Source organism: Brachyhypopomus gauderio, chromosome 15 (assembly GCF_052324685.1).
Source record: "Brachyhypopomus gauderio isolate BG-103 chromosome 15, BGAUD_0.2, whole genome shotgun sequence".
Classification (NCBI taxonomy): domain Eukaryota; kingdom Metazoa; phylum Chordata; class Actinopteri; order Gymnotiformes; family Hypopomidae; genus Brachyhypopomus; species Brachyhypopomus gauderio.
This window is the reverse complement of record NC_135225.1, coordinates 4,429,254-4,455,042: the sequence shown is the minus strand read 5'-3', so window position 1 is coordinate 4,455,042 and position 25,789 is coordinate 4,429,254. Positions and strand designations below refer to the sequence as shown.

General features: G+C 39.2%; 3 protein-coding genes and 1 long non-coding RNA gene across 12 annotated transcripts; 2 read left to right on the top strand and 2 right to left on the bottom strand.

Annotated features, from left to right (window-relative positions):
- Positions 1 to 1,054: 1,054 nt before the first annotated feature.
- Positions 1,055 to 4,195, top strand: tmem72 (transmembrane protein 72). Of its 2 annotated transcripts, none has more exons than XM_076974840.1 (4): positions 1,055 to 1,445; positions 2,389 to 2,452; positions 3,193 to 3,332; positions 3,435 to 4,195. In XM_076974840.1, exons 1-4 carry the CDS (start codon positions 1,376 to 1,378, stop codon positions 3,839 to 3,841), a joined length of 681 nt encoding a protein of 226 aa, XP_076830955.1. In that variant the 5' UTR covers positions 1,055 to 1,375; the 3' UTR covers positions 3,842 to 4,195. The 2 variants fall into 2 exon arrangements, with proteins under 2 accessions (XP_076830955.1, XP_076830954.1); XM_076974839.1 differs by having other exon boundaries at positions 2,386 to 2,452.
- Positions 4,196 to 4,529: 334 nt separating this feature from the next.
- Positions 4,530 to 25,246, top strand: rassf4a (Ras association domain family member 4a). Of its 8 annotated transcripts, none has more exons than XM_076974642.1 (11): positions 4,530 to 5,323; positions 11,964 to 12,045; positions 12,132 to 12,207; positions 19,982 to 20,127; positions 21,544 to 21,611; positions 22,135 to 22,343; positions 23,105 to 23,206; positions 23,300 to 23,351; positions 23,443 to 23,564; positions 23,740 to 23,837; positions 24,035 to 25,246. In XM_076974642.1, exons 2-11 carry the CDS (start codon positions 11,990 to 11,992, stop codon positions 24,102 to 24,104), a joined length of 999 nt encoding a protein of 332 aa, XP_076830757.1. In that variant the 5' UTR covers positions 4,530 to 5,323; positions 11,964 to 11,989; the 3' UTR covers positions 24,105 to 25,246. The 8 variants fall into 8 exon arrangements, with proteins under 8 accessions (XP_076830757.1, XP_076830761.1, XP_076830758.1 ...); XM_076974646.1 differs by having other exon boundaries at positions 4,532 to 5,323; positions 22,177 to 22,343; XM_076974643.1 differs by lacking the exon at positions 4,530 to 5,323 and adding an exon at positions 8,879 to 9,392.
- On the bottom strand, positions 9,938 to 11,378 carry LOC143476609 (uncharacterized). The gene is made up of 4 exons (XM_076974868.1): positions 11,283 to 11,378; positions 10,955 to 11,087; positions 10,761 to 10,838; positions 9,938 to 10,335 (listed from the first exon to the last, which is right to left on the bottom strand). The coding sequence occupies exons 1-4, from the start codon at positions 11,344 to 11,346 to the stop codon at positions 10,227 to 10,229; spliced, it is 384 nt and encodes a 127-aa protein (XP_076830983.1). The 5' UTR covers positions 11,347 to 11,378; the 3' UTR covers positions 9,938 to 10,226.
- Positions 17,002 to 18,023, bottom strand: LOC143476435 (uncharacterized). Its single transcript, XR_013121287.1, has 2 exons — positions 17,888 to 18,023; positions 17,002 to 17,753 (listed from the first exon to the last, which is right to left on the bottom strand). It is a non-coding gene; the product is annotated as an uncharacterized LOC143476435 (long non-coding RNA).
- Positions 25,247 to 25,789: the final 543 nt, after the last annotated feature.

Sequence of the window (25,789 nt, the reverse complement as noted above, 5' to 3'; positions counted from 1 at the left end):
GCATTGATCTGGTGAGTATGCTTTATGTCTGGTTACTGACCATACTGAGACAAGAACTCTAACACAAGCACATTCACATACCTAATATAATAGAGTATTCCTGCCAAGTGTAAGGAGATTTACATTTCGCCTCCCAGCAGGAGTGCACCTGAATATCAACTATAAAATGGAGTTTTTCCCACAAGTCAGTCCAATTCAGTCTTAGATCTGGCCCCATTTACCTGCAGATCACACTATTGTATCATGGGGCCTAGCTGGCTATAACCTAAGGGGGCTGCTACCAGCCAAACGCTCCCTACTGGCCTTGCTGCTATAAAGCTTTTTTACATGCTAAGCAAAATCTGAGAATTTATACTGCCTGACTCTCTGAGTTGAGTTGTTCAAGACTTGTCTCCCCTGTCCAGATTTCTTTGTATTATGACCATTTAGTTTATTTGGATCTTATGATGTTTGTGCTGACAGTATATATGTATGCATAACCCATTATTCCTGTTGCTCATCAAATCTTACTACAAAGAAACCAAAATACTAATCTAATAATTGATATTTGTACCTTTATGCTTTTGTCTTGCTACTTTTATTCTTGTTTAATCAGATTTGTCGGTCTCGTGTTGTCAGTGGTCGTGCTATCATGGTTTTAATCTGTTCTAATGTGTTGTGACGGAGGGAAGGACTGCATGTCTGACCTCTGACCTACATACTTTAACCTTGTAGATATAGAGTGTGCTGTGGAAGGATGAATGTCTGCATTGTGTCTGGTCTGCAGACTTGCACCAACCACCATTAATCATTTAATTTAGATCATCTTATCAGCAGACATGTGAAAGCCCCTCAATGCACGTCCAGGGCAGAGAAATACAATCGGTCTGAGCATGGACGAGCATGATTAATAACCCCAGCAGCTCTGGGAGGGAGATGTGGCACTTCTTTTAGTGTGTGTGTGTGTGTGTGTGTGTGTGTGTGTGTGTGTGTGTGTGTGTGTGTGTCTGTCTGTCTGTCTGTCTGTCTGTCTGTTATACTGCAGTGAATGGGATTCCTCATCCACTGGCTATCAACACTTTTACCTTGAACTCCTTGAACTGTATGGAAAATTTTCATCCTATGCTTAATCTTTCACCTTGAATGGAGGAGGAATGTGTGAGGAGCCAACTGGGTTGGTCGTTGTGAAGGTTTCAGCTATTATATTAGGTAGATTAGCAGAGTCAAATCTCCTGGCCTATGGCTCCCTTGAGCTCAAGCAAAGATTATCAACCATGGCCCCGTGCTGCTGTGTTGCTACTACCTTTATACACATCTACAGCTTGGAGACTCTCTTTCCTGTGGAACAGTGTTAACATTACATTAAAGTTTTACAAAACTTCAAAAGCATTGGCAAATGGGGGGATCAACTTTGTGGCTTATAGTGGAATGTGCTTGCAAAGTTCTTGGCATTACAACTCCTGCAGGTAAGACATTGCAATATGTCTTATAATAATATGAAACTTCTGGTTGAGATAGCTATGCTAAGTAATATGAATATGTTTAAATAAAAACAAACATTGAAAATATATGATTAGATCTGGTTGCTGAATAGACTTTAAGAAAATATCTAGTACAGAATGAATGTGTATTTGTGTATGGACTTGTGTTTGTGTGTTTGATTTTGTTACTGAAAGCAAACAGTTTCTTATGAAAGCGTACTGAAAGCAAACAGTATGCTCACATACTAGTCTATCAGTATTGCCTTATCACAAGGATCATTTTGTTGAAAAAGCTATTTAAATAATTCCGAGAAGTGATCATTACTCATGTCTTCCTTTCTAAACAGTCTCACAAAAGAGTCAGTTGTTGTAACTGTTCCCTGACATTGACGTGATTTACATCATAGCCTCTGATATTTCAAACATGATTCCATTTGAACAAACATTTGTTGCTATTTGTGACCCTCAAAGTAACAACCTGTCATTTTGGTTACAGAAGACAGCAAAGAGTTCATATCATTGTAAATAAAAAATTAATAAATAAAAAAGTAAAAAAAAACTGTATCTTAATTAGATTTATTTTCTTAATCCAGTTTGTATTACTGGAATTATAAACCACATTCTTCAAATATTCTGATGGCCAGTATCACCATAAGAAAGAAAAAATGATTCTGAGGTAAAATGCCTTCAAGTTGTATGTCAAATCTGCCCTCTAGTGGTTCTTCAAAACATCTACTCAAACTCTGATTATAACATGCTTTGTGGTATTAACCAGGCCTCTGACATTTACCAACCAAAGCATAACCATCCTCAGATAAAAAACCACTATGTAGTGCATTATTGTTGTTATTATTATAGTTGTTCTTATAGCAATTGTTTGAATTGTCTCCTTGTATTATTTTGGCTTCTCTCTGATGGGTCTCAGTAGTGTGTGCTGTAGGCGTACAGACACTGCGTCTAGCAGACTTCCGTAGCCTGGCTGTGTACCTCCTGTGAGTATTTTGATTGACCTCAAAATCCTCCTTTTTTAGCACTGGTTTGATTATGAGACAATGCATATGTCATGACTGTGGGACACCACACCGGCCTTTGTAGCCTTACGAAGCATTACTAACTTCTAACTACTGTTTTGCATATTTCAAGATCAGGAAATGGCCTGAAATTGTCATTTTGCCAGTAGCAGAAATAATCAGAATTCCTTACCGTTTTTTATTTTACACGCCATAATGCCATATACTTTTCATTGACTAGTTTATCTCAGATGCAGACACCTCTTCATCACTTTGTCTGTCTGGGTTTGTAGTCTAACCTAAGAGGTTCTTCATGAATGGTCAGGAGAAATGTCTAAGAGGAAAACAATGCTGGTAGAGAAAACGAAAAGGAAAACAACCCTGAAGGATTAGTATAGACTTAAAGACAGAATATACTTATGCTTAGATTTAACATTGATAATCTGACATTGATTTAGACGGATGAAATCTGTAAAATGCATTTAAAGATCTGAAAGTCCGTGTTATTGTTGTTGTTTAGTTTTTTCAATTCCTTTATCACATTTATCACGGTTCTTATTTTGAAAGGGTTTCATCTGCTGCAATGATGGTTTCTGAAGTGATGTATTTCACTAATCCTGTTGTGGCAGCATGGCTTCCATAAGTTTCTTAAAATAATTCGGTCCTATACTATCCACTGGTATTGACTTCTCTTTTATATGTCTTGTTTGTCATAACTACAGTTATCCCCCTACTTGTAAGTATTTCATCATGTGGAAAAAGTTAACTAAGATTGGAAGCTTCCAGAAGTTTCTCTATTACACCATGATGTCAGTGGTGTGCTTTCTGCATCCAGTATTAGACTGGCATGCTGCTATACCAGGTACAATGTACATTTGATCATTTACACATGTGTTAAATTTCTACCTTTCAGTAGACAGCTGCCTCATCGTGGAAATCAATTCAAGTTTTTTATCTCCTTTAGGAACTCTGCTGCTGGTGACAGGATGTTTTAATTTTATTTTGAGCAAAAGGAGAAAGACAAGCACTCCAGAGGAACATGCTGAATCTTATAGAGATCCAGAGCTTACGGGCGTCTGTATCACTGAGTCTGAGGAGACCGAGCCAACCTTTGCCTTCTTACACATCATCTCTGGCAAGAGAGCATTCTTTGTACCTGATAACAGCAGACTGCTCAGTCCTTCTGACAGTTCTCAGGCCATTCTTGGGACAGACTGCTCACCACAGCCTGCCCATAGACCGATGAAGAGAGCTGGCAGAGCAAACGTGCACTTCATAGAGAGCTTTGGACAAGATGACACTGAGATCGATGAGTATTGCACAGAACCAGAGGAGACCACCTCCAATAAAGCACCAGTGATAACACTGTGAGAGGGGGCTGTGGGAAAATGCTCTGTGAAGCCTGCAGTGTCCAGTGGGAGTGACGCAATCACAAAAACACCTCACACTGTCTGTTTGTGCTGATCTGATTTTTCTTTACAACAGCAACAGCTTTTGCTGTTAAAATGCTAATGGCTTGAAATCAATTCAGTTTGATCAATTCAAATGAATGAATCACTTGTGTTCATATGCTCTATTAGAATTGTAAGCATTTTACATTTTGTTTGATTGTTTTCATTTTTTCTCTGTTTGTTTTTAATGGATATGGGATGTAATATAGCTGTCTGTGACAAACATCTTTCAGTACAATGATCTGCTATAGAACATGTGGATAAGACCTTATAAAATTTGCTCTATAGTAAAGTGTGATATATATATATATATATATATATATATATATATATATATATATATATATATATATATATATATATATATGTGTGTGTGTGTGTGTGTGTGTGTGTGTGTGTGTGTGTGTGTGTGTGTGATATATATTTCTTTAGTATAACCAAGTATTCTTATATATTTATATCATATGAAAGATAAAAAACCATGAGTCAGTGAATAAATAATATGTTGATTTACAAACATTCTGTATTTTAAAAAGACATCACGCTTTTCAAATCAACAAGATGAAGTAGATAAATACAACATCTAATAACGCCCCTCCACATTATCCACTCATTTTAGCGCTGTCACTGACAGCTGAGTGCTCTGTGCTTTGGGAGTGTGAAGCAGGCTCTGCAGATGAGATGTGACCATGGTGAGACTCTCCTGAGACTACGGGCCACTGCTGCACTGTTGTGATACCACATCAGTACATTCTGCTCAGAAATAGACAGGGCCTTTCCCAGTGAAAGTGGACTGTTGATCTGCTCAAGGTCAACTCTACTCTCAGTCTATTCCTGTTTTCCCAGATTTCATACTGGTAGGCCATTCACATAGGGGTATTTTTAAAAAATGAGTTATCTTCCCATGGGGGAAGGAAGCTAAAAGTATCAGCTTCCTACAATATTTTATCAGGATTTGTGATGTCAAATTTTCCTAGACTGTATTCTCAGAAAAAACAGGAAACTCATGCCCATTACAGGAAGTTTAACTGGACAAAATATATGTAGGTAAAGTTTGATCAGTGGTTCCTATTTCTGTTTCAATTCCCAATCACTTTTCTTTTTCTTTTTATGTTTTAAATTCGATGAAGCTTTGAAATAAACTAATCAACCTGAAGCTGGCGACCGCACTAGACGTTTCCAGGGGCAACCGGACGGAGGTTCCGCCTACGAGCGGGTTTGATTGGTTTCTCTTTATATGATTTTAAGATTGACTTGCGAATCCACCTATCATAAATGCCATCTACTGACGCGCCTCTACAGGGCTGGAATGGTTATGTACGATCTAAAGATAAGTTAGGCAACCTTACCGATCATCTGGCAACGCTTTCTTTGTTGGTGCTGGAAAAAGTACGATGACGAGGTAAGGTAATTATTTTGAATAGCCAACGCATAACATTGGAAACGTATTTTGATTGTATAGTAATGTTGCTCAAGTGTGAGAGGAATCGGGCTGTTTGAGGTTTCATGCCCCTACAGGTGAACTCTGGATAAGATACTCCTCTACTTTCCCTCTTTTTCCTCTTATCGATTTTTCCTCTTATCGATTTGATAAACATAGACTTTATTGCTTAATTGCGTCTGATTCCTCTTCAGTAACAGTGTCAAAGCTGTTTTCATGCCATTTTCGTTGAAAGGGTCCAGATCTTTTTCATTTATACATTGTTTCTACTGTAGTGGATGAGCACACTAACTATCTCCTTTAAAAGGCATTGATCAGCTGATTGATTCAGTTATCCTGTAGACCTAATCAAGGTTCACAGCTATTGGGGTTTGGTTTATAGGGTTACACTGACATGGACTGACCTGGAGTGCATTACTGAATAACACAGGAGTAACTCCTATTAAACTGACAATTTGTCTGGTAGTGACACTAGGTTGTATAACCTTCTATTTTATGACAGACATTTAAGCCCCCCTTTTGGATTTAGAAAAGTTTATTAAAGTTTATTTAAAAAACATTACAACATTGATACAAGAAAGGTCTCCAGAAAGCAGTATTAATATCAGTATAAATATAGTGTGGCTCTCAGTTCCAATAAACATACAAATGGACAGTTAATATCAGTTCTTAGCCAAGTACTACGTATGTCCAACGGACATTTTGAAGTATATTCCTTGACTGCATTTAATGCTTAGCTGGCTTCCTTTTTGGTTTGGTCTTTTTCTGAGGTAGACAGGCTCTTGTCCGCTTTCCGTTGGTCTTGGCTCTGCAGAGGTCAAATGATTGGGGCATTTCATTTTAAAGGGTCAATGTAACCCCAGTAACCCCAGCTAGTGTCAAGCAGGTTCCTAGCGCTTTATCAGTACATTTGATTCATTTGATTTCCTTTTACACTTTACTTTTAATTTGATACACACAGTGCTCTAATACAACCCAAACAGAATCTGGTCATACAGCATCTGGTCATATATATAAATATCAGCCAGAAAATAATTGATAGTCTGGTTTTATTTTAATTTGACTAGAGCAAAGAATGATTTGCAGTCTTGTCATGTACCATTAGATGGCAGTGTTTATTCTTGCACACGCTTGATTTCATAAGTTTTTCATTACAATTTTTAACCAGTACTTTTGGTGTAGACAAGTGTGTATGTACTAAATATATATGTACTTACTTCCTCCAACATTGCTGTAGTCTCTTTCCCTGTTTGGAACCAGGATCCAGGCACCATGATTTACTTTGCGTTTGGAGGCTAGGTATTAGATACAAAACCCATCAGGCTATCAGCTGTATTTTATGATATGTTCAAACAACATGTTTTCTTGATAAATACAACGTTTCACTAACTCAGATTTCAGTTATGAATAAAAAGAAAAGAATTAAATTATGTGTAGTTGCAGTGTGTCGGGCAGAAACAGAAAATGAATTTTTTAACAAAGAAATGAAATGCTGTATGTGCTCTAAGCATTTGGTGTTTATTGTATATCATAATTGGCAACAGGGATAACATGCACATGTGACAAACTGGTTTTATTGAGCTAGCTTTTCATCTTGGTTACATTTTTTTATATACAGTGGCATATTTTGCATCTGGTAGTGCGTCTTGCCCAGTCATGCCTTAACAAGTCTTTAGTATCTAAACATTCAGTCATCAGAAGTAAATGCTTCCAATGCAGTGAGTCAACGTTAGACATGGAGTCAGAGATAAGTCTAAATTGTTGTGAATTAAACCGCTTGAGTGAGAGTGAATAGTTGTGGGTCCTCCAAAAAGCATCTTGAGATTGAAGTTGGATTGCCACCTACAAACAAATGTCTTTGAGTCTGTCTGCCTCAGCCTACCTCAGTTAAAACCTGTTATTGTCCACTCAAACGTATGGTGCACTTCTTCTGGTCTTTTGTGATAACACAGAGGTGTAATATACTGCCCAGAAAAGATGCAACTTAAAAATGTAAGAAATGTGCACAGTAATATGAAAATTGAACACTGTTCACATTACTGTGCAACACATAATGATGAGCAAAAATAATATGTGAATCTTTGACTAAAAATATATATATATATATATATATATATATATATATATATATATATATATATATATATATATATATATATATATATATATATATATATATATATATATATATATATTTTGTCATTCACTTTAATACGTCAGTAAAATGTTTTGGTTCAAGTAGACTCAATCTCAGGAAACATTTAATCCGTTGACCTGGAAAGAGGTGCCTTTGTGTTTTATCAACATGGATATGACTTCTGGACCTTGCACTAATACAGTCGCTCCCTACTGTATTCCTGGGAAGGTTTTAACATGCACATTTGTGAGTTCCTTGCTGTGACACGTGTGATCAGACTTCATCTGTTCATTATCGAGCTCTTCACAAGAGCAGACAATGGAGGAAAACGTGCAAGGGATCTCGGGAACATGCATTTGGGAACTACTTTTCTAAAACGTTACAACAATATATCTACAAGCCCTTGCTCTGCACAAGAATCAAGTGTTACTGCCTGTTACTGCTGAAAGAACCTGCAGTATTTTTGTAATGAGAGTAGGACTTACTTACATGATTTGAACTCTATTGCAGATAGGGTCTGGCATTTTCACTTTAAAGGCAGTGATGTGACTCCACTTCACAAATGTTTTCGTTGTGATGCATTCACATCTCTTCCGAATGGTCGTGCCAGCAATCCTGTTTTCTGAAGACAGAAGAAAAAAAGAAATGCAGTTTCTGCTCAAATTGTGTCGAAAGGTTTTAGAGATGCTTAAAAGATCTCATGGATCAGTACTGCTAGAGTTGTACCTTTGAGTATGTTTAATAAAAGCAAGAATAAAAACGTTGGCACCATCCTGAAAGCCATGTCAGTGGCAGAGTGTCTGCCAGAGCTTAATGAAAAAGCTATATGTGCGCATGTGTGTGGAGTGTGTGTGTGTGTGTGTGTGTGTGTGGGGGGGGGGGGGGGGGGTGTATGTGTGTGTGTGTGTGTCTGTGTGGGTGTGTGTATGTGTGAATGTGTTTGCACCAGTCTTTCATGTTCTTTTCTAGTCTTTTTCCTGTTTTCCCATATTTAGCCAAGCCCATCTCACATGACTCTTAATGCTTAATTGTAGTTTATTCTTATGTAATATAAATGTTTTTGTTGTTTAGCACATACATTCAGTATTTAAGTCTGGCGTAGTTCACAGTAGGCATAAACATATCTTTCCTAGTCTTTGAAAGAAAAGTATGTGCTGACCATTGAGAACTGAAGTTGTTTTTCTTTTTGGTAATTTTGGCCCAATGCAAAACTGACTGACAGACTGACAGTATGTACAGATCAGACTTTCTGTGTTTTACTAGAAGGTGTGGTATCTGTACGTAAGATCTGGTAAAGCAATTAAATACTGATTTACTTTGACATGCATGATTTTTTGACCAATGAAAAGTCATAGATTGTGATGAGCATGCTTAACATTTAAACTTTTAAAACTTTTTAAAATGACAAAAACCTAAACATGCCCACTGCATCAGTTGGGAGATTTTAAACAGGACCTTCCTGTATTGTACTTTTTCTAAGTGACGTCATCTACTTCTCATGATTTTCAAGTCTGCAACACCACACAAAGGAACTTCACACGAGGAAGGGGAAGAGGTTCAAACAGGGACTGGAGTTTGTTTTTCATACAACTACCTACCCTGGCTAGGTCATATTCTGCTGGTGCTTTTACGTAATCAAACACTCATATATTCTAGACAAATTAAAAGCAAATCTGGAACTACACTTCACTGTAATCATCCAGTTCTACATCAGTGTGTCTGAACCGCACTTCAGATCATGAAACGTTTTGACAGACAATTTCTAATTTAGTAGTAGCCCTGACACATTAAAACATTCCCACTGCAATGGCACTACACTGTCTGTGACACAGTACACTACCTGATAATACCTGCACACTGGCAAGTGATGAAGAGGATGGAAGCACACAACAGGTGAGCTGAAGCCTGTCATTGTACCTATAAAATAGTTATAAGAAAAGTGACTGATAACACCTGGGGAGTAAAGGTTGTAGTGGGGGGGGGGGGGTCTTTCCAAAAGAGCAGCACAGCGCATGGAAATATTGGCTATATTTTATTGGTAGCATATCTAATAATTTGTTTGATTAAATATTAGTATTGTATTGCACCTACTTACACTTATAACCAGGTTTTTCATTCTTTCTGTTCTTGTATAAAATGGAAATTGCATGGGTTTGTTGTGACATCTGACAATAAGCTATTCCTGAAATCATTTTGACTAGATCACTCTGCTCTCTAACATGATCAGCAAATATCTCCATTTCAACTGGTAAGGTCTTAATGTTTCTTTAAATGCTATGAGGATTCCCTCATGGATAAATGGTGAGGCCAATTTGTTAGTGTCAGTAGTTCTAGTAGTTCTGCATAGCCATGATGGCCAAGGTAAAGACATTTTACATGTACTCTATGTCACTGATGCTTTTTCCAGAGTGCAGATAACTAAAATTTCTACAATTTGCTTTTTAAAATTTTATTATAAAATACATTACAAAATATGTAACAAAAACTATACAAGAAAACCTTTGAAACAGCTTTCTCTTAAGTCAAAATACTGACCCAGACACTAATGACAGCATTTTACAGTCACATGACTTCTTCAACTCCATATCCTAACTTCCTAGCAGCATGTCTGGTCTGTGATCCAAGCTTTACATTCTGTAACACATCAGGACTGACACAGCAGAGTGCAGACAGTTTGCAGTAGTGTGTCCTGAGGACTGCATTAGAAACCCTTCATCACACCGGACTTCACATCGTCTTCTTGGCTTTGCTGCGCTGCATCTGTGGACGTCTTTTCCGAGTCTGTTTTTTCAGTTGTCTGATGCACGTTTTCCCATCTCTGCCTTCCTTTTTCGTCCTACAAAAGAAGTTAAGGCCACATATAAATTATAATAACATACAGTGCAACGATATTTTGCTACCAGGGTGTGTTTCAAACATGTTGCGAGCTGTGTTTTGTTAGCCAGTAAATACCAGGATTTGACTGGTGTTGTGAGAAAAAAACACAGTGTCTTGGAAAATATTTATTCTATTTACTAATGCATGTCTGTATTTTTAAACAGATATAAATGATATACCTATGGACAACACACATTTAAATGTATGTGTTTAGGCACATTGTCATTGTTAATTTTATTATTGCCTAACACTAGCCTTAAAATTGACAGCCATTGCTCTCAAATAAGCCCATCTTGAAGAGAACTGATGAGTGTGTCAAAAAACTAGTTCAATTTGCAAATTGGTTACTGACTCTTCATTCTTTTACACTTTTAATATCCTTACCTGCGCCAGCATCTCAACAGTGTCTTTCCTTGACGCCTTAGCGGATTGAGGCACACTGGGCCTGTGTCCTTCTCCACTCTAATAAACAGGGTCACAGATACAAATTCATTAAAATGATGTTTGTTCTACATGTAGCTAGCAAGGTAAGGTGAGCTATTCATTAGCTAATCGCAGCCCCTCTGTGCTGTACTCACATGATCTCCACGTTCCTACATCCAGGCCCTGGTAATACGACCCTGAAATCAGAAACTGGACCCTGGATCCTGTTCCTGGGTCTGAGACACACGCACCGAGCAGGAACGTGCTGGCTCTCCCCCACCCGAGTTCCTTTAAAGCAAATATGAAATCATTAAAAAAAATTATCTTGTACACTTTGGTTGTACCTAATAGTCATAATGACATAACATGCTCAATTTATATGAAAACTTTGTTATACTATTTACATTCCAGAACATAAATTTGAATATGTATTTTTTTGTAATATGTCTAAAAGGTTGTGAGTGTGCCCATTCTGTCGCTCACCTGTGAGGTAGAGGCAGGCGCCCACAGCTAGGAGAGCAGTGAAAGGGTTTGTTGTGGGATTCATTGTGAGAGCACTGGCATTCAGGTTTGGCTTGAGCTGCTTTTATACACTGAAGCTGGGACTTACCAGCTCCCGTCTCAGGCTGGGAACTCCCACCCACTCTCCTGCCAAACTCCCAAATGGAGTTTCCATGAGTTTCCAGAACCTGAAAACCTTGGGAATGTAGAAAATGAAAGTATTTTGACATGAGAATAGAAACCAAAATTTAGAAAAACTACTGGTATAAAAAAGGCCTTTTGCAGTTTCTGTTATTTGGATATTTAGATCCCAATCAGACTGTGAGAATGAGATATGTATAAGGATATGGAAAAGTGAATTCATAAGATCCCATGAGTAAGTGACAGTATATAAAAAGCTTAATGCCTGATAAACCTGTTAAGGCTTGTGTGTTTGTCTGCCTGTGTAAGCTGCCAAAGGTGGTCATGTGATTTCCCGTAACGTCTCGCATTTGTCTGAAACATGTCCCGCTGAGACCACTCCTGAATGTAAACCTAAAGCAGTCCATTCATGCATGAAACCTTACTCTATTTTCTCCTTTGCTTATTTGCTTATCTTCCTTTATTTTCTCTTTATTTCTCTCTTTTTCTCCCTCCATCTCTCTCACTGCTTTTGTCTCACAGGTGAGAGGTAACAGAAGTCTCTCTCCATGGATCCGGCCCAAGTAGCCGCTGTCAGAGTTAATGAAGAGAAGTCCATTACAAAGTGAGTGCAGCGTTCCTGCTTTACGTACAGGTAACGCCAAAATGTGCTGCTACCCAAAACTGACCCCTGCATTTCCTTCCCTTTAGGTCAGAACTTTTGACCCTGTTGAAAACCTACAACTGTTACCACGATGGAAAGTGTTTTCAGCTCCGCACAAGTGAGGTATGCAGAAAGCAAGAGAGCAGAAACTACTCGCTCTGAGTAAACACTGCTCATGGTGTGCTATAATTAGGTGGTTAATGTTTGCCCTCCAACTGCTTTTTGAAGAGTGTTCTGTGACCAGGTCTTGTGACGTCGTTTGAGTGGGTGGATTTTCTGGAAATTAAATTGCTTTATTATTTTGTGACTTTATACCAAAACTGTAATCTCAGCATACTGCAAAATGATATTGCTACTTTGAGTTATATTGTTGTAATGGACCCAAATGTCATTGTTTGTTTGTGTGCCTTCTCCCCCTCGATTCAAGATATAAAGCATTTCAGTATCACCATTTGAAGAAAAGGCCACTACAGACTGATCATATCTCTTTTTCTGTACTTATATACATAGTCAATGTCCTGGCCTAAACTGACCTCTTTTAAAGCTTTCAAAGATTTACATAAGACACTTTTATTGCTTCTCATATCATCTGTAGTGAGCAATAGAAACAAATGATATTTTTCAAGTGCTTTTCCGAAGTGAGCCTTACTGAACATTGACGGCTGAGATAACTGTGCTAGGTTAGGCCTGTGGGATAGAAAGAGTTATTTCAGTAATCATTGTCATTTATATGGACAGAGGAGGTTATAATAACATGACATTGATGAGCTAAACATGTAAAATGGTTTTCATTAACTTGACAGGTTGACATGCACTGACAGCGCTTGATGTCAACACAGGAAGCGATCTCACTTTGAACATGAGTCAGAAGGACTTCAGAATGGAGGGCCATGGGAACTGGGTGATAATACATAATAGACAAGCCCAATAAAATAGCAACAGTAATAGTAATAGTACAGTAAAAGTGAGTGGTGGAAAAGAAATGTCTGTATCCGGGATGCTATCTGTGTCCACTGTTTGGAATGTTTTGGACTAATGATTTTGCCCTGCTATCTTGGTGTCACTTATAAGCGAATTGTTTTGAATGCTTTTTAGACTTATGTTTGGTGGGAATGCTTGGAAATCGCACGGGCAAAAGTCAAAATGAACAAAGTTCATTATTACAAACAGAATTTACACTGATTTACAATCCGACTTGTGTGTGAACATTCCACCTGTGGTGCCAGTACACTATCAGGTGTGCAGTAATAAGTAAAATCATCATAGAGCCTTTGATGAGTTAATGAGTATGTGACATAAAACAAGGAGCATTTGTCTCCCCTGAGGAAAAAGTCATTAACTCTTGAACATTATCTGTGGTGGCTTTGTGTAGATGAGAGGTAATATTTGATTGTCATATCCTTTATAACCTCTTCAGTGCCTGTACTTTCTCCACCAGCCTGCTGTGAGCTGAAATAATGCACATTTCTTTGTGTCTGTTGTTTTAGTGTTCACTTGTTATTCATATAGAGCAGGGCTGTCAAACTCAATTGCACCAGGGGGCAAAACTCAAAGCACACTTTAGATCACGGGCCAAACTTCTTCTTTAACTCTTGTACTCTCTGTAGCTTCTGGTCTGCATTCAAGGTTTTCAGCTTGTCCTGATGTTTTTCTCTAAGTATCGTCTTAGATTAAATTCCTTAATTACAGCCACTTTAGCTCCACAAGTAAGACACACGGGTTCACCGGAAATGTCAATAAACATATTGTGGCGAAGTGAAGAAGACAGGCAGGGAAATAACTAATTTAACCGTTTATTGAACTCACCATTATATCTGCTCTCAACAGAACACCAGTATCAGGAGAGAGAGGAGAACTGCTTTACAGTGAAAACACACAGACTCCTTAAACCCAGCCAGCAGTCACCATGACGGTGACCGAGTTGGACCCGGGAGTATTCAGGCCAACATGAATTCTCCACCCCCTAATTACCAACTGTAGCGCTATGAACATGACGCCACTATATACTCAACCTCCCATCAGTTTTCAAAGGCTGTTTTCAGAATCTGCTTTTCTTTTTGCAATTGTTAAGGGCTAGCTTAGCTTTGACATTACCATAGTGTTGCAGACAGTAACAGATGTTTGACTTGAATGATGCGGAAATGTTCCCAGTATCATAAATGTATCATTCGGCAAGGCAGGCCATTAATAACAATAATAATAGATTGCATGACTGATGATTAAATGCTCGGAATGTGTGGTGAATGCATCTGAAAGAAATTATCGTGCCTACCCAGGACTTTGTATTTGTATCTAGATCATCTAGATTATCATGCATATTTAAGCTTCCTGACAGGTCCATGATGTAGGCCTATATCTTAGTCTACGGAAATGTGCTAGACTTGTGAAGGATATGGTGAATCCACAGTTTAATATGATTAAAGCATTAAACCAACTCTGCAGTTTTGAATATCATCTATATGCGAAGTCAAGACTTTGAACCAACCAGACAAGTGTAATATTCTAATGTCAGTATAACCCACTTCAATCTACTGGGTCCCAGATCAACATTAAAACCACTGATGGGTGAAGTGAATATTATCATCTCATTATAATGGCATAGGTCAATATTAGGCAGTAAGTGAAAGTCAGTTCCTGAAGTTGATGCGTTGGAAACAGAACAAATGGACAAGCATCAATGGGCATGGACAATCTTAGTGATCTTGACCAGAGCCAAATTATGATTGCTTTGTGAAGCTCTGCTGTGAAACCATGGGTCCTAGTGTTCATTTGGAAGTTACTTTGACATGTCTCATGTACCCTAACATTGTTGCTAAACAGGTACACCCCTTTGTGGGTTTTCTTTAATGCCCACAGGCTCATTCAGTAGCAGAGCACGCCTTGCTACACTGCACTTATCCATAACTGGTTTGGGGAAAATGACAGTTAAAGTTGACTTGGCCTTCTGGTTCATGACTTGCTGGGTCACGTGTTATGGTTGTACTTAAGGATTTGATTGATCATGTTAAAACCTTGCTTGTGGAACCTATTATATAAACTGAAATGTATAGCCAGTACATGTCTGGATAAATGTTTACATACTGTAGGTGTTTAGCTTACACACTTAACCTCAAGCGTTCTGTTAAAACACATATCATCATTCATTCATTTAGTTTTCTTCTATTCAGTCCAAATGATTCCATAACAAATGTTAAAAAAGGACTGGAATCATAAGCTCCAAAAACTGTTTGTCAGTTACATTGTCTGTGGGTCATTCGGCAATTAATAATGTCATATTGTATTAAAACAAGTATATAATTTTAGGTGAAAAGCATGTTTAAGTCCACTAATTTCCACTTAATTTCCACTGGATATCCACAGAAATTATTTGCACTTTGCGTAGGCCTGTGTGAAGTATGAAGACATTGTAGGAAGCTGACCGCCCTTCTCTTTGGGGGGTTGAAACCTAGCATGTGTTGCAGTTTGAAGTTTTCACCAGCAGAGGGAGCCTGCTGACTGTTCAAAGAAGTAGCAGCGAAATGCAGGGTGGTTACAAGAGAAATAATTGGGGTGGGAATCTTACAGTTTACATATATCTAGAAAGAACTAAATAAAACTTCCAGTAAACATAATGCACAAGCCACATGTTTAAGATTATTGAGATTATGGTAATCTTCAAGTATGCTCAGCACTGAACCTTTGTTATTTTACTCCCCCTCAGTGTGGTACAGGGTTGCCAACTCTCACGCATTGAGCGTGAGACACACGCATTTGACCGTTTTCACACGCTCTCACGCCACACTTCCGATATCTCACGCCGAAAAAAAAATATCCAGTTTATTTACCTCAGATCCACATATATGATTCAATACGTTACTAGTTCGCTAGCTCTGGCGCCATCCACCGGCGATATAACACTGAATCTCACTCCAAGCGAACGTCAAAAGTTGGCAACCCTGTGGTAGCCTAGGACATGAGCTAATTTGAAGAAAGAGTACACTGAAGAAAGAGTATGTATGATCGTCTGTATATCAGTACTGGCCAAACTGTATCGCTATGGAGAAGGTGGCATAGCCATATAAAAGTCCCCACTTAGATTTTACACACATTTCCAAACATACATGCTGACCACAACAGAACAAATAGCTTAGTTTATTAGTTTGGATTTTTTTTATCTAAGCATTTTACATAAGACAAACTAAATGAAATTCAAGGAACCTAAAGAGATTGCATCCTTCAGAATCTCTAACACTGTTTTACAGTTACGCTATATAAGAACAAAACATCCTATTAGCTGAATTGCAAGCTCAGCTGAGCCCAGTGGTTGGGGGGCCATGCTGCAACAGATCAGCAATCTGTGGTAGAGTCAAGCCATTAAAGGCTGTAAAAGTGAGACTTTGTAGTCACTGCCATAAGAATTAAGTGGTCTTTATTATACTGAACATGCTTAGATGTGATTTACAACATATATTAATTTGATAATATATTAATTTGATACTATATAATTTGATACTGTATATTATTTATACAATATTAGAGTGCTTTAAATAATGTTAGTCATAACTGCTTGTCTTTCTTCACTGTATCTAGTTCTTAAGCGATGTTGGGTATAAACCCAAATATAGGCCAAATATATGGCTCTACTGGGTATCATTTGTTATTAGAGTTGCTTAAGTGAGTGAGATAGTGAGCGAGTGAGGACTGGTGGGAGGATTTTTTAAAGTTATTAACTCAAATTTCCCATAATCCTAAGGCCTTCAAAGACATAATTTCAAAAAGATTTATACTCAGTTGTATGCGGCCTCAGTTATGTTCACTGATGTGTGCCCGTTATTATTTATACTTTTACAGTTTAATAGTTAATTTTGTGTGAAATCATATAGCAATAATGATATTAACACCATATGAAATATAAAATGATTTCATTTACTGTGGCAGTGCAGTCTGTAGGTTTATTAATAACCTGAGCCATTTCAATCTTTCCATCTGGCACAACTGAATATAGTTTTCAGTTTATATAATGCTTACAGTAAATAAATGAAAAGCAAGAATTTGTTTTACATTTTACATCCTCTCTCTTTTATTAAGTCTCTAAAGCAAAAAAAAAATCTCTTCATAGTGTAAACACACAAGAACTAAAGTCCACAATCAAACAAATAAATTAAGTTATTATTATAAGTCCTGGTCCCAGCATTGTCCTTGGGTTAGTTCCTCAGTTCGCTGTGACCCCTGCTTGTACTGCAGGTGCTCTCGCTTCTTAGAGTAACCTCAAAGCTGCCGGTGCACTGTCAGTCCTGTGCTGTCCGTCCCGAGGTGTGGGGAACTGCGTCTGAGCAAAGAGCCAGTCCACTGGGTCTCTGCTGTGCCACTCCGTTTGGCTGCTGAACCTGAGGACCAGCTCGTCCAGACCCTGCGGGGTAGTGCGGGTGGGCCGAGGGGCCCTGGGGGGACAGCGGGGCGAGCTGGTGCCGGAGTGCTTGCCCACAGGCTTGGAGAAGAGACGAGGCCTCACAGTTCTTGCCACCCTCACAGGGCCACCACAAGGCTGGGCCAGCTGCTTGATGGAGTTCACATATTCCTCCAAAGACTGTGACAGGCTGCCCTGGCATCCCACGGGAGGGGCGTCCTCATGGGTCTCTGTTATTGTGGGCAAAGGGGCCACAAACCAGAGTAATCTTCTGGGCTTCATGCTGGAGAGAGATCGAAGGAGTTTTAATTTGCTATCTCTGCATTGTCTTTGCATTTTTGCAAGGCAAGCGACACACAATAGAAGAATTTTTAACTTTTAACTTGAGAAACTCTCCACATTAAATGAGGAACTCACCTGCAGTGAAGGTCGTGAGGCGGTCCTGATGCTGGTCTCTGTCTGGGAGCTGTTGTGTTCAGTCTGGGAAACTCAGTTTGTTCTGACTCTGTGAATCAGGGTTGATCTGCTCCACAGAGCACAGGCACAGCCTTTTATACTGCTGCCGGCCATAAGCCAGGGCTCATGGCACTAAATTTAGCTGCTACGCTGACCTTGCACTCTCTGTAGGAAGTGTGTGTGTGTGTGTGTGTGTGGGTGTGTGTGTGTGTGTGTGTGTGTGTGTGTGTGTGTGTGTGTGTGTGTGTGTGTGTGTGTGTGTGTTGTGATTGTTGTGAGTGTATGTGAGCGTGTGTGTGTGTGTGTGTGGAGGAAGCTTTGGTGGGGCAGACCATGGTCCACTTCTGCAGCTGCTCTCAGTGTTTATATTTCAGAAACAATGAGGTCCTGGGAACCCACGTCCCCCCACCCAGCCCCCTCCACCATGCAGGACACTGCATTCCCTCGGCCTGACCAGGAGGTCCAACGCCTCACACATGCCCATCCACCAGGGCCTAACTGGGGGTTTGGAGGCTCTTCAGTCACTCTCACTGTGGTGAATGAAAATCTTGGTCTTGGAGCCTGTTCTTATAGGATTTGCTGACATACTATTTGTTTTTCTAAATTTATTTTCAGGAGTCTGTGGTCTTTGTATAGGCATGTAGATTGGTTAATGATGAATTCAATTTTGTTGGTTAGTGTAGTTATACAAAGGTTGTTGTATGGAAATGTTAGAGGAGAATTTAGTTACAGTTTCTAGCTGAGTGATGAAGAACTTTGTTACCTTTTTGAACTTTTTAAAATTAAATACTGTATAGTATATTTTAGGAAAATTAAAAATAATTGCCCTCTTAAAAATCCTATGTTATTTCTCGATTATTATTCATCTATACATTCAATAATTACTGTGAATTTTTTAGTATTATATAAAATTTATGTAGATACAACACTTACAACAGTCCTGGGAAGTTCAACAGGCTGTCAATAGGCTGAAGGTAAATAATGTTCAAATCAGACAGAAGCCTTTGTCGTTAGTGTATACAATACAATGTTTTGTTTCTGATCTGCTTCAGGCTATTTTTGAGGCTTAATCTGTTCAGGACAGCGTGTTACATTTTAGGCCATGTGAAGTATGGCCTGTGGATGGATCTGTACATGGGAACGGAAGAGTCTTATCAGACCAGTTGACCTGGGTCCTGACAGGATTAGACTCAGGCACTTTTGCCATGTTTTACTCTGTTCTAGCCCCCCTCTGTTACATCAGACTTGCCTCATCTGCCTTTTCTGTGTGATATTGTGCTTTTTATCGCAACGAGCTTCATAAGAATCTCAAAAAAACAGGCAAAGTTGAGAGTAATGGTGGAAAGTTGAAAGCTCTGTGGTGATGCTAGGCTGTTTATCGTTTAAATTGTTTATTGTGTCATTTGCATGTGATGAGAATATTAATGGTTTATTACAAAAAAAATATCACATTCCAACTAAGGATTTTTTTCTCATTTGTACAACAGTGTGTTTTAATGTATTTTAATTAGTGCTGTCAATTCCAGGTGCCACGATTAAAAGTCCTCACCAGGATTTTGCTCAGGCTTCCTGGATTGTGTTTATTTCACTGATTTTACCTGGATTGCTAATTAGAAAATCTAGCAAGCTTGAGCAAAATCCTGGTGAGGACTTTTAATCGCGGCACCTGGAATTGACAGCACTAATTTTAATGTATTGATTAAGGTTGGAAAATCAGGAATACAACCAGGAATGTCTTCCATATTAATTCACAGCATCCAGCATTCAGCCTTGCACGTATCACATTAACAAAAGACTGGCTACGTGACCCTGTGCAGCCCTGAGCCACGTCACGGCTCTGAAATCACACCCCGAGACGTGACCCACGTTAGGTTGAGCGGACACACGTAATATGACTTTATTGCCCCAGGGGCTTGCAGCAAAAAATGTGCAGCCCACAACTGCCATCGAGCACGTAGACATTAAACAGTGTTGCCGTGGACACACGCCAGCAGGATGTCCTCCACCTGACGGAGGAATTAATGATCGTTATTATTATTTCTTGTACGGCCGCAGGAAGAGGGTGAGCTGATCGTGGAAGGTTTACTCAACATCTCCTGGGGTCTGAGGAGGCCAATCCGACTGCAGATGCAGGATGACAATGAGCGGTTTCACTTTGCATGTGCGGGAACGTGGGGGTCAGAGCACACGCTCTCCAGCAGGTGGGTGGGACCATCTTAGCGGCACTGGGAAGAACCTAGTTCCACCTGTGAGTTACGTGAGAGTAATCCTCCGAATTTTAAACTTCTCATCTTCATGCTTCTGTCATCTTAATACACATGGCAGGTTTTGTGTGTGTGTGTGCGAGTGTGCGTGTGTGTGGGCCCATGTGCGTGTCCCTGTCCACCATAATTATTGGCACCTCTCGTTAAAATATGTTAAGCATCTTCGTGTTGCGAGATCTTCCAAACAACCATCAGGCGCTATATACATGCTAAAAAGTTTGGGAGGCATGCACGGTAAAAGCTTTTTCTGAGTTATACTCATAAGCGTAAACAGGTGGAGTTTGCCAAGCGGTAACAGGATTTTATTCAACCCAATAAAAATCTGTAAACTGTGGGGTGAGCTAAAGAGTAGAGTGCACAGGAGAAGAAGACCTGAGAAAATCCAGGACTCTGGATGATTTAGAGAGCTTGTGCAATGGTCAAAGATCCCTCTTTCTGTATTCTCCCATCTTGTGAAGAGTCATAGGTGTTGTCTTATTGGCAAAAGGAGGTTGTACAAAGTACTAACGCCAGGGCTGCCAATAATTATGGCACACATAATTTCATTCAAAATCATTTTATTTTTCTTAATGTGTGATTTTTCCCCCACCAAATAAAGGCACTTAAATTCAAGCTTAGATTTTTCTTTTTTTTTCTATATTATTTATTTTTGTAAAGACTTTATTAGAAGCCAAATAACACTTCTTAACCAGGGGTGCCAATAATTACAGAGGGGTCTCTCTCTCTCTCTCTCTCTCTCTCTCTCTCTCTCTCTCTCTCTCTCTCTCTCTCTCTCTCTCTCTCTGTGTGTGTGTGTGTGTGTGTGTGTGTGTTATTCAGTACGTTCAGAGGACACTGTGAATAGAAATGTGCAGAGGTGCACGTCTGATAAAAAACATATTTAGTTAGCATAGTTTTCCAGTGTGTTGATGTCTCAAAATAGACTGTGGCTTTGTTCAAGCCGGAGGCGGAGCCGAGACTGGACGCTTTCCCAGCCTCTGATTGGTGAATGTTATTCTGTTGACGTCCTCTCTCTGGACCTGCTGCCTCTCTTCTCCGCCTCACGTGTGACTTCCTCTTCAGTCGTGACGTTGCAGAGTTTCCATAATCATAAGCCCAACTGTCTTGTGACCTCCGTTTAAAAAGCGCAGAGGCAATAGTTTCAATGCAAGGTTTTAACATTCATGTTTTTTTTTTTTTTACTTTGATTTTGTGTGCCATACATATTCCAAAAAAATAATGGAAAGTCAAATGAATATGCCACACTTGTGGAATATTCCATGGCAAAACAAGACAAATTTATAGTCAGAGCTTATTGTGTTGATAAATTTGCTGAGAAATCATACGTGCTGTATACTGTTCATGTGTCAACAGGAATGAAAACGGCCAGAACCCAAGTCTTTTCTCATTTGAGTCCAAAGTTACTGTACCACCACTAACCAGTAAGTGCTGGCGTTCTACTGTAGTTGTACCCTCAGTATAAAACCAACAATAATATTTATGCCAATAACGAGATTCATGCTGCTCTGCTTAAAAAGGCTGCTGCAAAACTCTCATGTCTTATATGTGCAATAAAAATGAAAGATTATCTCATTCTAAATTGCATTATAATTAAGGAATTAGAGCAGGAACTGCCACATATAGTTCCTTTATTTGCCTATGATGTAGTGCAGAAAGAGGGCAAATAAAGGTGGTCCAGGTTTTTTTTTCCCCCATTAAAACATTTCCACAGTGAACACACCCTAGCAGTTCTCTTTGCACAACAGTGTTTATGCCTCATGTATTGTTTGCATTGTCCTGGAACTGTAGATCTTATCTGGATAAAAATAGCTCCACAGTGATTGTGCTGGTGAAATCTTTTTCCAAAAACAATGGATATATGATTGGCAGTGGAAAAATTGTTCATTGCAAGTTTTGTGTGATGAGAACTGGCCTAGGTTAGTATAAAAAATGTCCTCTGTCCAGGTTTGCAGCTTATGTTCAACTCTGTGGGCCTGCCCGCTCCAGGTGAGGATGGCTGTGGTACTGAGGAGGAAACCCCTCCGTTACCGAGAACAAGAAGTGATGCCAGCATCATGAAGAGGCAGAGAAGGTCCACAGCACACAGTTCAGGAGACCCACAGCAGCCGAAAAGACATCGTTTCTCTATCAATGGCCATTTTTACAACCACAAGGTGACCTAACGACACAAACTTTCATATCATATCACAACAATCCAAATAAATGTCGCCTCGTTTGAACAAGGAATCGTCCCAGAGCAGAAGTGACTTTGGGCAGACCTTGACGGGGTGGGCCAAGATGATCGCTGGGACATGCTCATCCACGTCTGTGATTGGTGGAGTGCAGTTGTGCCCTGTTTCTGGCAACGGGCCCTGGAGCTCTTCCTAATGGCCTTAGCAGCACGTGTGAGGGGATGTGGGTTCTGTGGGTCGGAATGCAGTGAGATGGATGCAGATGTTGAGAGGCCAGCATTTTCCTGTGTGGGTGATCCCCGAGCAGCGCAGTGCTCTCTAAAGGGGCTGTCACCTGCTTCTCTCATCAGCCGCTCCCAAGGTTATGGGTCAGCCTGGTCAAAAAGGTATTTTTGCAGATGTGGAGAATCTGGAAAGGAAGCTGGCTGTTTAATTACTTTGTCTTTGGGGTGGATGGTAAGAGGTATGTTGACCTCAAAGAGTATTAATATACTCACATTCAAGGGAAATGGTTTTTGTTTTCTTTTCTTTTTTTTCACATGATCTTTTCACTTTGTCACTCTCAAACGTTAGACTCCATAATAGACTGTACCAGTCAGTCAAATTTTTAATACTTGCAAAAAAATCTTCTGCATGAACATGAAATGTGCAACTAATTCATGTATGAGAGAAAGATGATGACCTGATGATCATTGTATGGTCATTACTTCTGCAATAATCATTTATTTTCTGTGCTTTTGCAGACATCCGTCTTTACTCCAGCATATGGGTCAGTGACTAACGTTCGGGTGAACAGCAAAATGACAACACAGCAAATCCTTAGTCTGCTCCTGAATAAGTTTCGTGTAAGCAATGTTATATTGTATATTATATTATTATATTATAAACATGCTATGCAGAACTAAGACCACCTAACATCTGGTACTATATTTCTACAGATCAAAAATAAAACAGATGAATTTGCCCTCTATGTGGTCCATGAGTCAGGAGGTAAGAAGTTTTTTTGTGATTTATGTCTTTGTGTCTCTTATTTGGATGCCTGCCAATCTGGCGCATGTTAACGAATCTAATTTCTCCTCAGAGAGGACGAAGCTTAAAGACACCGAATATCCCTTGGTGTCGCGTGTGCTACAAGGCCCCTGTGAAAAAATCGCCAAGATTTTCATCATGGAAAAGGATCTAGGTGAAGAGGTGACATACGATGTGAGTGTGCAGCAGCGTAGCCGATAACGTTGAGTCTTATTTTAGAGTCTTTTTGCTCTGTTTGTGGAACAGACCCCTGACTTGACAACTATAAAGTTGATTTCAGAATTCAAAGGAGTGCTATTTTTGTCAATTGAATATGTAACTTTATTCATCAAATAGTGATTTATTTCAGGTTGCACAGTACATCAAGTTTGAAATGCCTGTTTTGGATAGCTTTGTCCAAAGACTGAGGGAGGAAGAAGAAAGAGAGATCTTAAAACTAACAAAAAAGTATGTAAACCTACACCTACTGGGTTCCTGTTATGGGGTTATCCTATAGCAAACATTAAAAATGTGCATTTGTTCCTGCACTGTGGTACAATAAACATTTAAATGGTTGAACAATTTTTACAGGGACCATATCAGAGAGCATGTAAGTTAAAGTTGCATTTTAGTAACTCAAGCTCTGTTTGACTTCTCTTTTATAGATATACTGTACTGAGATTAATGATACTTCAGCAACTGCAAGACCTTTCAGGGAATACAGACTGTGTGTGAGAAGATTTCAAAACCTTTTGACTGAGGATACTTGTGGATGAACATTAGAAATAACTGATTTCTGAAATACTCAGAGATTATACACAATATCAAATTTGCTATTGTCAAACTATTTTATGAGACATTTAAAATGTCTGCAGACAAAGGGCAATACTCCTGTGAAATTACATCAGCTTATATATGATATAATATACAATATATGTGAAATTACATCAGTTTTTATGTTTTCTTTATTGATATATCAGGTTTAAATTTTTTTCAAGGAGGACTCACTGTCTAACTGAAAATAAATCACTAATGTGTATACTGAAAAATATACACATATTTATTTTAATATCTATTATAACAAATAATGTTTTATAAAAAATAATATATCTTTTTATGTATTTTCAGCAATAAAATTTGCCTTAGAATGAATATATGTATGCATTATAGTATATATATTCATATACTAAATACCACTGTGCATGCGATTCTTTATTGTTTAAATAAATATATTGCCAAAAGTATCACCCATCCAAATGATCAGAATCAGGTGTTCCAATCACTTCCATGGCCACAGATGTATAAAATTAAGCACCTAGGCATTTGTGAAAGAATAGGTCGCTCTCAGGAGCTCAGTGTCAGCTGTATTATAAGAAAATTGAAGTGTTTGGGAATGACAGCAACTCAGACACAAAGTGGTAGGCCATGTATACTGATGGAGTGGGGGTCATCAGAAGCTGAAGCGCATAGTGCAAAGAGGTCACCAATTTTCTGCACAGTCAATCACTACAGACATCCAAACTTCATGTGGCCTTCAGATTAGCTCAAGAACAGTGTGCAGAGAGCTTCATGGAATGGGTTTCCATGGTTGAGCAGCTGCATCCAAGCCATACATCACCAAGTGTAATGCAAAGCGTCGGACGCAGTGGTGTAAAGCACTCCGCCACTGGACTCTAGAGCAGTGGAGATGCATTCTCTGGAGTGACGAATTGTGCTTCTCCATCTGGCAATCTGATGGACGAGTTGCCAGGAGAACAGTACTTGTCAGACTGCATTGTGCCAAGTGTAAAGTTTGCTGGAGGGGGGATTATGGTGTGGGGTTGTTTTTCAGGAGCTGGACTCGGACCCTCAGTTCCAGTGAAAGGACATCTGAATACTTCCAACATGACTGTGCACCAGTGCACAAAGCAAGGTCCATAAAGACATGGATAGCCTGCACAAAATATTGACCTCAACCTGATAGAATACCTTTGGGATGAATTATAGTGGAGACTGAGAGCCAGTGATTGACAGCAATCCTACAAGAAAAGAAAAAGATTATCGGTTTTCACATTTAAATATTAAACAGTCTGTCTGTCTGTCTGTAGTGGCGGTATACTTCTAGGTGCATGTTTGAATTTCTGACTTGATTCATATCATTCTGAATGGTGAATTGTTATCCTTTAGAGAAAAAGAGTCATTTTCTGTTTCCTGCAAGATCACAATGGTGTCTCAGAGTTTTACATTGTTCTGGGAGTGAGCGGTGCTGAAACGTGGTTCCCACGGCCTGCTCAAGCGCCTACTTTGTGAAGAATAAGACACGTAATCAGGCCCTGCTGGCCTGAGTAATACTACTGCACACTGGGATCCTGACAAACAGGCATCATACCTCAAGCTAGATTTGTTTTCCCATATAAGTCGCACAGCTAAGGTCATTCTAT

Coding starts and splice junctions, on each gene's coding strand:
- tmem72 (XM_076974839.1), top strand. CDS start 1,376: ATGGGGGGATCAACTTTGTGGCTTATAGTGGAATGTGCTTGCAAAGTT. Junction 1,446..2,385: donor TGGCATTACAACTCCTGCAG/GTAAGACATTGC, acceptor GATGGGTCTCAG/TAGTGTGTGCTGTAGGCGTA. Junction 3,333..3,434: donor CTGGCATGCTGCTATACCAG/GTACAATGTACA, acceptor TATCTCCTTTAG/GAACTCTGCTGCTGGTGACA.
- LOC143476609 (XM_076974868.1), bottom strand. CDS start 11,346: ATGAATCCCACAACAAACCCTTTCACTGCTCTCCTAGCTGTGGGCGCC. Junction 11,088..11,282: donor CGCCTGCCTCTACCTCACAG/GTGAGCGACAGA, acceptor TTTGCTTTAAAG/GAACTCGGGTGGGGGAGAGC. Junction 10,839..10,954: donor TGTAGGAACGTGGAGATCAT/GTGAGTACAGCA, acceptor CCTGTTTATTAG/AGTGGAGAAGGACACAGGCC.
- rassf4a (XM_076974641.1), top strand. CDS start 18,306: ATGAGGTCCTGGGAACCCACGTCCCCCCACCCAGCCCCCTCCACCATG. Junction 20,128..21,543: donor GAGCACACGCTCTCCAGCAG/GTGGGTGGGACC, acceptor ATGTGTCAACAG/GAATGAAAACGGCCAGAACC. Junction 21,612..22,134: donor TACTGTACCACCACTAACCA/GTAAGTGCTGGC, acceptor TCCTCTGTCCAG/GTTTGCAGCTTATGTTCAAC.